This window comes from Psammomys obesus, unplaced genomic scaffold (genome assembly GCF_907164565.1).
Source record: "Psammomys obesus unplaced genomic scaffold, mPsaObe1.curated_primary_1811, whole genome shotgun sequence".
In the NCBI taxonomy this organism is placed as follows: domain Eukaryota; kingdom Metazoa; phylum Chordata; class Mammalia; order Rodentia; family Muridae; genus Psammomys; species Psammomys obesus.
In genome coordinates this window covers 37,115-48,272 of record NW_026596030.1, presented here as the reverse complement: position 1 = coordinate 48,272, position 11,158 = coordinate 37,115, and the positions used below count along the sequence as shown (strand labels likewise).

The window sequence follows — 11,158 nt, the reverse complement described above, 5'->3', positions numbered from 1 at the left end:
TATTATTATTATTATTATTATTATTATTATTATTATTATTATTATTAATTTATTCACTTCACATCCCCCAAAGGTTTTTTGGGTTATTTTGTTGTTTTTTGTTTTTGTTTTTGTTTTTTTTTGTGATTTTTCAAGACAGGGTTTCTCTGTGTAGCCTTAGATGTCCTAATCTTGCTTTGTAGATCAGGCTAGCCTTGAACTCAAAGATCCACTTGCCTCTTGAGTGCTGAGATCACAGGTATGCGCCACCATGCCCAGCACTACTTCTTAACCTTTTTTTTTTAAGATTTATTTATTTATGTATATGGGTGCTCTATCTGCATGTACACGTGCATGCCAGAACAGAGCACATTATAGATGGTTGTGAGCCACCATGTGGTTTTCAGGAATTAAACTCAGGACCTTTGGAAGAGCAGACAGTGCCACTGAGCCGTCTTTCCAATCCCTACTTTTTTTTTTTATTAAATAATTTATGTAATTTTATATGTACATTAGTGTGATGGTGACAGATCCCTTGAAATTGGCATTACAGACAGTTGTGAGCTGCCGTGTGGGTACTGGGAATTGAACCTAGGTCCGTTGGAAGAGCAGACAATGCTCTTAACCACTGAGCCATCTCTCCAGCCCCCTAACCCCTACTTCTTAATCTTTAGGAGTAGGTTTTAAAATTTTTAGTTCTGCTAACTTTACTTTGGTGAACAGGTAACAAATACATATTTTTAGTCATTCTTGCTACAAAGATAGTCCAATAGGATTAGAGATTAAATGAGCAGCAGCAGTATAATGTAATGTACAGTACTATTTACATTTCAGGGAAAATGTTGACAATTTTGGGAAAAAATTTTGTTTTGTTATAGCATAGAGATACTCCTGAGAATAACCCAGATACTCCATTTGAGTTCACACCAGAAAACTATAAGGTATGTTTAATAAACATATAGTTGATTTATCAAGTACCCAGTGCTTTCTATGTGTAAACAGGCCCTTTTCCTTTCTCAGAGGATAGATGCAATAGTGAAAATCTACCCCGAAGGGCATAAAGCAGCAGCTGTGCTTCCAGTCCTGGATCTAGCTCAAAGGCAGAATGGATGGTTGCCCATCTCCGCTATGAACAAGGTACTGAACTCAGTTTGCCTTGGGAAAGAGAAGAGATTGTATGTGGTAGCTTCATGTAGGAATCATCAGTCATACATACACACACGGTAGAGATAGACAGATAATCATCCTTCTTGTGTTTTTGTCAGTTCCCTAATACATCTTCCATTCTTCCAGGAGATAGGCAGGCATCAGTGTGGAAGAGGTCTTGTTCTTTCCTCACACCCTTTTTGAGGGAAATGGTTATAATAAAAAGATCTCAAATGTATAATTTAGTATCAAGGTATCAAGGTGTTTTGAAAATTAATGCAGTAGTGTTTCAACACTAAAATTATAGGGGGGAAGTCCCTTACCAAATGTAATCTCTTAGTATTTTTATCTTTGGTTCTTCTCTTTGACAAAAGTCTGTATCTAGTATGTGGTATATATGACATTTGGTTGCCTTCAGAACTGCCATGCAACCCACTTCAGCCTACTTATAAACTGTTAGGATTAATCCTCTCTTCTTTCAAAACGGTGTGCCTGACACACTTACCCCAGTCTACTCTTGCTCTTTTGCCAACCTTCCTGCCTCAGCTCCAAGCACTAATCAGAGGTTTGAGGATTGCTTTCAAAGAGTTTAAGCACTAATCTAGATTTCAAATTTACTTGTATCAGTTGGGTGCAGTGGCACAGACTTGTAATCCCAGAACGTGGGGAGGCAGAGGCAGGCGGATTTCTGTGAGTAGAGTCAGCCTAGTCTACAAAAAGAGTCTAAGACAGCCAACGCTACACAGAGAGACCCTGTCTTGAAAGAAAGAAGAAAACAAAAACAAATCAAATTTCCTTATATCCTGTTAATACAGTAATTGCATTCATGTGACAGTACAGCATATCATTTATAGAATGCTGTATAAAAAGCAACTCCTTGTGCTTTCTACTTGACCAGCTGTCATAGATACTCCACTGTGGTTCACTTCCTCTCATCCTTTTCTAAATGATCTGGTTATAACTGTTAAGGTGGACTATCACAAACGAAACAAGACAAGACTATCACCTTTACTGGGAGAATAGGAGCAGACTTTGATAATTACAAACACAAATTTTAGGTTATGTTGATTTTTATGTGCATATACTTCCCTAATACTGAAATATGCTTCAAAGTCTTATTTAATTAAAATCTTAGTAAACACAAGGGCTAGTTTTTCCAGAAACCTTGATATGACCGGGTATGTAACTAAGTGAGAGCGCAATGCCTTCTAAACCCACAGCCATGGGTTCAATCTCAAGCACAAAGAAAGAAAAAAAGAAGGAAGGAAGGGTATGATACCTAGTGCCTGTGAAAAATACTTTCTTTGAAATTATCTGGTAGTTTCTAAATTCTTCATAAAAACTGAACTTGGTGTGTGACTTGCGTATGGACACGTGCATGCCATAGCATGTGCAGACGGAGCTCAGAGGACAATTCTGTGGAGTTGGTTCTTTGAGTTCAGTCTTTATGTGAGTCCCAGGGACCAAACTCTGGTCACCAGGCTTCTGTGAGAAACAAGGTCTTCTGTTTGCCAAGCCACCTTTCCAGCCCATCATTTTTTTTTTTAAGAAAAATGTTGTTTTTAATAATGAGAACTCTCTTGTAAGTCTTCTTGAGTAGTAAGCCTACAGAGAAAAATAAAACAAGTAACAGTGTGAGAGCATTTAGGAGTTACTGTGCTATTTAGAGTTGGGTACATTATAAACATTGTAATCAACACTGTAATGTTTTAATCTTTTAGGTGGCAGAAGTTTTACAAGTCCCTCCAATGAGAGTATATGAAGTAGCAACTTTTTATACAATGTATAATCGAAAGCCAGTTGGAAAGTACCATATTCAGGTCTGCACTACCACACCTTGCATGCTTCCAGACTCTGACAGCATATTGGAGACCCTGCAGAGAAAGCTTGGTATGGGACACTTCCTTTCTGTTAACAATATCAGGATTAGCCTGGGGTGCAGCGGGACACAACTTTAATCCCCCCATACCCGGGAGCCAGAGACAGGTGGATCTGTGAAGCAAGTTCCTGCAAAGCTAGGGCTACACAGAGAAACTCTGTCTTGAAACACCTCTCCCCACTTCCATTTCCCAAACAAAGGAAAACCAACACCATCATTGTCTAACAGGTTATGGTGGTACACACCTATAATCTCAGGGTGCAGAGGCAGGAGGATTGTTGAGTTCTGGTTTAGCCCAGGCTATATAGTGAGGTCTAGGCCAGCCTGGACTGGACATCACGAACCTATCTCAGTAGCTTCATCTCTTTACACTTTCTACCTTCCAAATAAAATTGTCTTTCTAGATCTGACATTTTCCACCTAAAAATTTCAACTTAAATTTATATTACTTGGTTTGTACTTTCTCAGTACTTAAAAAAGTATTATTTCTAGTTTGTGTTCATCTGATTCTCAGCCTCAAGTCTGAGCCTTTAATCAATGTTAATCATTAAGTGTGTTTGTAAAGCTTCTAGGAAAATTGTCTCCCCAATGTTAGCATATGTCACATAAAGATGACTATGCATGGGCTAGAGATAGACAGCTCAGGTTAAGAGCATGGACCCTAGTTTAGTTCCTACCTAGCATCCTAAGATCAGGAAGCTCACAAGCACTTGTAACTCCAGCTTCAGGAGCATCAGATATTTCTTGGGGCTGCTCTATTTATGTGCACACACCATTTTAAAACTGTCCATGTGCCTTTCTAGAGAAGCCGTGGAATAAGTAACAGCATAGTAGGAACATTTCATCATAAAGGAAATTTTAAATAAATGTAAGTATAGCCTATTTACAAAATATATGGGTATGTTCCATACAAAACTGCCATTTTTGCTTTTGTTGTTTTTTTGAGAAGAGGTTTCTGTGTAGCCCTGCCAGTCCTAGAACTTGCTCTGCAGATCAAGCTGGCCTTGAATGCAGAAATCCACCTGCCTGTGCCTGAGTGCTGGGATTAAAAGGATCTGCCACCATGCTTACCTGCATTTTTACATATGTGAAGTTAAAGTATCTTTTAATTTTCCTTCCTGTACTGAGGAAACACAGGCTTCATACTAGAGGCAAGTATACTGAGGTGATCAAGCTGCTCTTGCTCGCAGTCCTCTGACCTCAGGCTTCTCAAGAAGCTGGTCTGTGTCACTGATGGTGGCTTTTTTTTTTTTTTTTTTAATGTAAGTCCTTGCATGTCACAGATACATTGGGGCATACTGAAGTAAATAAGGCAGAAAGCTCAGTCTGGGCCCAAAACACACCTTAAGGTATAGACTCTGGCACCTGCTTGGTACGTTAGTTACAGCTCTTATATAATTTATTATTTAGCACATAAATGTAAATATATATGCATTTCCATTATGTGGTCTAAATTTGTTCTATTTCGGAGCACAGTTATCAGTTTGCTATTATAGACAGATTAATAATCTTAATCCTCCTTAAATAATCTTTGATCTTCAGCTTTCCGAATCTTTCCCAATCTAATGGTGTAACTGTACTATTAGCAGTATAGTTTTTTAAAATGACTTCATTTTTATGTTTGATTATGTGTGCATGCAGGAGCCATGCAAGAGAGACACACACACAGAGAGAGAAATAGCTTGGAGATAGGTGTGGTGGGTTTTGCCTATGATCCCGGTACCCTGAAGTCTAAGCCAGGCAGGCTGTCACAAGTTAGAGGCCAGCCCCAAGCTTCAGTGTAAGTCCCTATCTCAAAAGCAAAAAAAAAAAAAAACAAAAAAAAACCAAACCTAAAACAAACTAATAACAAATCAAAACATGGAAGAAAATGAATGTTATGTTGTTATTATTATTATTATTTTCTGAGACCAGATCTCAATACATAGTCCAGGCTTGCCTTGAATTTGAGACCTGTCTCTGCTTTTTAAGTACTGAGATTACACACATACACCTTTATGATTGGCTCTTTCCATTTTTATAGAATTTTTAATGCACGGCAATGCTTTTATATACCTCTATAATATATTGTTGATATTGTCATTTTTCTTTTGGTTTGGTTTTTGGAGACAGGGTTTCTCTGTGTAGCCCTGGCTGTCCTGCACTCTTTGTAGACCAGGCTGGCCTCAAACTCACAGAGATCCTCCTGCATCTGCCGCCCCGATTGCTGGGACTAACGGTATGCACGACCACTGCCCATCTTGTTGTTTTTCTTAACCAATACTGCTTTTAAACTATTTGTCTATATTTGTTATGGTGATCATTTATATTTTAGGAATAAAGGTTGGAGAGACTACACCTGACAACCTTTTCACTCTTGTTGAAGTGGAATGTTCAGGGGCCTGTGTAAATGCACCAATGGTTCAAATAAGTGGTAAGTACTCTGCGAATGTTTAACTTTACTTAAAGTTCTGTAGTATCCTATTTAAAATACTTAATTTTATCTCACAGAATGCTGGTTCTTCCTTTTTTTGAGACAGGGTATCTCTGTAGTCCTGGCTGTACTGGACTCATTTTGTAGACCAGGGTAGCCTCATAGCATTTTTAAATTATTTGCTGCCCCTATTACATCATTTTCAGTTATGGTATTTTGTTAGTTTATATTTCTTTTTTTAATATTTATTAATTTACTTTATGTATGAGTGCTCTGTTTTCATGAACACAAGAGGGAATCAGATTCCACGATAGATGGTTGTGAGCCACCATGTGGTTGCTGGGAATTGAACTTGGGACCTCTGGAAGAGCAGCCAGATGGCTCTTAACCTCTGAGCCATCTCTCCAGCCCCTAGTGTATATTTCTTAAAAATTATAGTTTATGGAGATTATTTGAGGTCTTTGTTGAAAATGTCATTTTCAAGCATGGACATATTTCCTGCTCCTAAAGGTAGTAATGTCATACCCCAAAAACTGATCTCTTTATAGCTTTTATTTCACCCATTCTGTAGTGACACAGGTTCCAGACTAAAAATTTTCCTTGCAGGACAGTTTACTTTTTGGTTTATTCTTATATCAAATGTGTAGCTTTTTTTTTTGGTCTTAACTCTGTGGTTTGGTTGGTCTCTTAAAGACTTTTTTTGTGCAAGCATGGGGCCTTCTTATTTGAGTTTGTGGGTATTGGAAAGTTGGAGATAAGTTTGCTTTTTTTTCTTGCTGAATTTTCTTTGAATTATGTTATGTATTCTTCAGGTAAGAATTAGTCAGGACTTTGTATGAAGCAAAAATCTTAATGTAGTAGCCTACAGGCATGAGTGTCTGAGAGATTTTGGGTTTTGGTTTTGTTTGGTTTTTTTGAGGGTTTCTTTATGTGGCCTTGGCTGTCCTGAACTCGCTTTGTAGACCAGGCTGGCCTCAAACTCACAGATATCCTCCTGCCTCTGCCTCCCGGAGTGGCAGGATCAAACGTGTGCGCAACCATACCCAGCTCTGAGATTTTATTTATTTATTTTTTTCAGTTAGTAAGTAGTTAGAGCTCTTGGTTCAGGGCTGACATTAGGTCTCTGCTTGTCAGTTACAGCCATTGGGGATGGTTACTCTTTGCATGTTCCTTCCAGGATTAGCATTGATCTCTTGCTCTTTGGTACTTCTCTGTTTTATGTTTTCTTATTGTCTTACTGTTTTATTGTTTTGAGGCCAGCCAGGGCTACACAGAGAAACCCTGTCTCCAAAAACCATAAAGAAACTGGGGCCTTGCTATGTTTTTAGAGGATTAGTCCATTATCATCAGGACGGGAAGCCTGGCAGCATGCAGGTGCTGGAGAAGTAGTTGAAAGTAATGAGAGAAACACTGGGCTTGGCATGAAACCTTAAAGCCCACTGTTCGTGACACACTTCCTTCTGCAAGGCAGCACCTCCTAATCCTTTCAAGTAGTGCTACTCCCTGGTTACTAAGCCTTCAAATAGATGAGCCTGTGAGGACCATTCTTATTCAAACCACAGAGTAATCCTCAAAACCAAGTTCAAACTGAGTTCCCAGGAAAGGAAGTTGGGAGGCAGGTGATGAGAGTAAGTCCTCTGAGGTTACTAGGTTAGGTGGTGAGGCCAGAATTGAAATGCAGAGGCTTAGCTTGAAATACACTTAGTTTTCATTTTCAGCTAAAGCCCTTGATGTATATTACATTATATATTGGAGTTACTGATTTGTAGAAACCTTGGTAATAACTGAAGTAACTTTAAGGACTTACAGATTTTTACAGCAGTTCGGTGATGGCTTAATCTTTCTCTAGGAGGATCTGACACCCAAGGATATTGAAGAGATTATTGATGAACTCAGAGCTGGGAAGATTCCAAAACCTGGGCCAAGGTATACTTTTATTTCTATATATAAACTAAATGGCATCACTAAATGGCGACTTAATCTTTCGCAGAAGCTTGACTTTAAGGATTTTACACTCAGGTTCATAGGAGCTGACTGGAAGTTTGCATATCTAAAGTTGCCATCTAGAGCAAGATATTTACTTTTTCTTTAAGATAAGGCTGAGGAAATGGTTCAGTGTTGGTAAAGCTCTTTCCATGTGAGGCTAAGGGAGTTGAGAGTCCCAGAGACAAGTAAAAGCTGAGTAGACTGGTACCTTGGCTGGAGTCCCAGGGTTAGGAAGAGCAGGCAGGGAGTGCTCTGAGCAAGGTGGCTCCCACACCAGCTGACACAGCCAGCTCACAGCTCAGCGGGAGGCAGAGCCACAGTGGCAGACACCACAGACAGACACATGTGCACACTTGCTTACATACACTTCATCACTTATATAAGAAAAAAAAATCTCACGGTAAATATCTACGATCTATCAGAACATTTATACTGAAAGAGAATGTAGTACAAGTTGAAATCTGTGCTTAAAAGTTCATGTTGTGCCGTGCACAGTGGCGCATGTCTGTAATCCCTGCACTCTGGGAGGTAGTAGGTGGGGTGTCTGTGAATTTGAGGCCAGCCTGGTCTGCAGAGTGAGTTCCAGGACAGCCAAGGCTACACAGAGAAACTCTGTCTTGAAAAACCAGAAAAAAAAAAAAAAAGACAAAAAAGTTCATGTTGCTAGATGATTGATCTGAAATTAGCCTCCCTTTTATTTCCACCTACAGATCCAGTTTTTCCTTTTAATCAATACAGTATAACATAAAATGTTTAAAAAAAATTTGTGTTCATGTACAATGGTATGTGGACATCAAAGGACAACTTTGTGGAGTTGGTTCTCTTCTTACACCTGTACAAGAGAACCAGGTTTTGAACTTGATTGCCAGCCTTTTGCAATAATTACTGTTTCCTGCTGAGTCATATCATCGACCCCAATACAAGATAATCTTTTATTATTATTTTGTTTTTTTCCCTAACACAAACGTATTTAAATACCTCTTCCAAATAATACTTTTTTGAAATAGCCATCTTCTATTCTTCCAGTGTTTTTGTCCTATTCAGTATCACAGGTCTTTTATTAGTTTTCCTTATCTGTGATTTCTAGTTGGCTTGTGAATTCACTGTGATGCTTCTTCAAACTAATTTTGGTACAGTCATGTCACATAATGACATGTAATCAGCAACAGTCCACAAACACAGTGGGATTATCACTGTAGTCCCATAAAGTTACATTAAAGCCGAAAAGTGCCTTTTATTATTTTGAGACAGACTCTTACTATAGCCCTGGCTAGCCCGGAACTCACTATACAGACCAAGTTATCAACTCACAGAGCTCTGCCTGCTTTCTGCCTCTGGAGTACTAGGATTAAAGGTGTGTACTACCACACCTGGTCATTTTTTTTTTTTTTTAAAGCAAAAATGTACAGATGTTAATCACTAATAATCATTACTTTTCTTTTCAGGAGTGGCCGCTTCTGTTGTGAGCCAGCTGGAGGCCTTACTACTTTGACTGAACCACCCAAAGGACCTGGCTTTGGTGTACAAGCAGGCCTTTAACTTATATTCAACTGTAAAAATGTCACTGGAGAATAAAATATGAATTCATAAGCTTTATACTATTTGCTTTTCCCACCTGTACATCTTGCAGCTGTTGAATATTGTGTCGGAACAAAACCACCATTTGGGGGTTTTTTTGTTGTTTTTAGGTGTCTTTTTTTGTTTTTGTAACTATCTTTAGTTGTATTATTTTTTTTAAAGATAATTTGTTAAATTTATTTTATGTGCATTAGTGTGAAGGTGACTGATCCCTTGGAATTGGGGTTACAGACAGTTGTGAGTTGACATGTGAGTGCTGGGACTTGAACCCGGGTCTTTAGGAAGAGCAGACAGCACTCATAACCACGGAGCGATCTCTCCAGCTCCCTCTTTGGTTATCTTAACATTGCAAGCACACAAGAAATAACTGGAGTTGGCTATTTTTTTTTAAGGATGGACATGTTTATAGGAATAAAACTATTACATTCAACTCAAGAAAGGATGTAATAGTACAGGACTTCTGAAAACTCAGAATAGAAATAGCTTTAAGTCATGGGATAATCAGATCGCTTCAGGATTTATCAAAGTCAGTGGCCTTACAGGTTCCTCATTGAAGTCGCAGGCACTCAGGAGGCAGAGGCAGGTGATCTCTTGAGTTTGAAGTCAGCCTGGTCTCTGTATCGAGCCTGTTCTACGATGTGACTCAACACCAAACGGAGCTACTTAATGAGACTGTATTAAAAAAGAAAAAAAAGAAAGCTAGAAGATTAATTTTGTCTTACGTGTAAGAGTGTTTTGCCTGTGTGCCAGAAGAGGGCATTCAATACCCAGGAACTGAAGTTACATACGGTTTTGCGTGGTCCTGTGGGTGCTGGGAACAGGAGGAACAGGTTTTTCCCCACACCCCAGAGCCTCTTGACCTAAAAGCAACTTTGTTTCTTGTCACACAATCCCAAGTTGATGTTATGGTAGCAGCAAAGTGCTTTCCTACGGTTTTGTGTTTTTTTTTTAATGTGAGAATAGGGAAAAAAATTTTTTTTCAAATGCAAGTTTATATCCCTGTAAGTTTAAAAGCCACGTCAGAATTTTCAGCTTATTCCCGATAGGACAGTCTTACATTTATTAAGGTGCTAACGGACACTGAAGGAGGCCACAGTTGACGACGACGGAGAGGATGGTTTCCTGTGGAGTATGAAGTTCTTGGGTGGCTCAGGACGACGGTTGCAGGCTAACCGCTGCGGATAGCAGCCTTCGGAAGGAAGCCTGAGTCCAGGCCATGACTGAGGTGGTAAACGCTCCTCACACACGCTCAGACTCACGTGGGCGCGCTCGGTGACATTTCTGTCCAGAGAGGACACAGGGTCGCGTGGCTGGCACCGGACACACAGCTGCGTCCTTGGCAACCCGCGCCCGCGGCAGTGCTTTGGCTGCGTGTGCCCGGGAAGCCGCCCCGTCCGCGCGCGCTCGCCGGCTCGGCCGCGCAGCCCGGACCCGCCTCCCGCCGGCGCGACCGCCGCTCGCAACACCCGCCCGCTTCGTCCCAACGCAAACCCTGCAAAGACTCGGGGGCCGGCGGCCGCGCGCAGGGAGCGCCCCAACCCCCACGCGGCCCCTTTGGCTCCCCGGGCGCGGCCGGCCGGGAGGCGCAGGACTTCCGGCCCCGCCGCTCGCTCCGCTCCCCGCCGCCGCCGCGCGCCCCGCTCCTCCCGAGAGCCCGGGGACGGGCGCGTCGGGGGCGGGGCACGGCGGTCACGCCGCCCGTCCCGTGCCTGCAGGGGTCACGTGGTCGCCGGGGTCACGTGCTCGCGCCGCAGCCAATCGCGGAGAACGCCGTCCCGGAGCAAGGAGGCTGTGGGGAGAGACCGACCAGCACCGGAGATGTTTTCGAGCCTGGCCCCGGCGGCCGCAGGGGCGGCTGCAGCGGCGACGGAGACACCGGCGGCGGCGGCCACCCGGAGGTCCTCGCTCAGGGGGTGAACCCTTGCGCGCCCGCCGAGCCTCGGGTCCGTGCGGGCCAGGGGGGCGTGGCGACCGGCGGGGAGGAAGGAGGGCGCGGTTTCGAGTCCGTCCTGGGCACCGGCGAGGAGACCCCCGGTCCTCAGCTCGGCGCCCCGTCCCTTCCCCGGAGCCAGGGAGGGGGGCGCGCCTCTGCCCGCCGCGCCCAGCCGCCGCGCGCCGCCCGGTGCGGCCCGGCCCAGCCCGCGGCGCGGCCGGCGGGGTGCGGGCCAGGGGGGTGT

The 11,158-nt window shown here is 42.4% G+C and overlaps 1 protein-coding gene across 1 annotated transcript in view; it reads left to right on the top strand.

Annotated features, from left to right (window-relative positions):
- Positions 1–8,999, top strand: part of Ndufv2 (NADH:ubiquinone oxidoreductase core subunit V2) — a 20,438-nt gene extending 11,439 nt beyond the window's left edge. The window contains exons 3-8 of the mRNA XM_055620716.1: positions 858–920; positions 1,000–1,116; positions 2,847–3,015; positions 5,319–5,428; positions 7,267–7,343; positions 8,849–8,999. Of these exons, the coding sequence (XP_055476691.1) occupies positions 858–920; positions 1,000–1,116; positions 2,847–3,015; positions 5,319–5,428; positions 7,267–7,343; positions 8,849–8,942 (630 nt within the window). The 3' untranslated portion in view covers positions 8,943–8,999. The remainder of the gene's footprint in view (positions 1–857; positions 921–999; positions 1,117–2,846; positions 3,016–5,318; positions 5,429–7,266; positions 7,344–8,848) is intronic.
- The last annotated feature ends 2,159 nt before the right edge of the window (positions 9,000–11,158 follow it).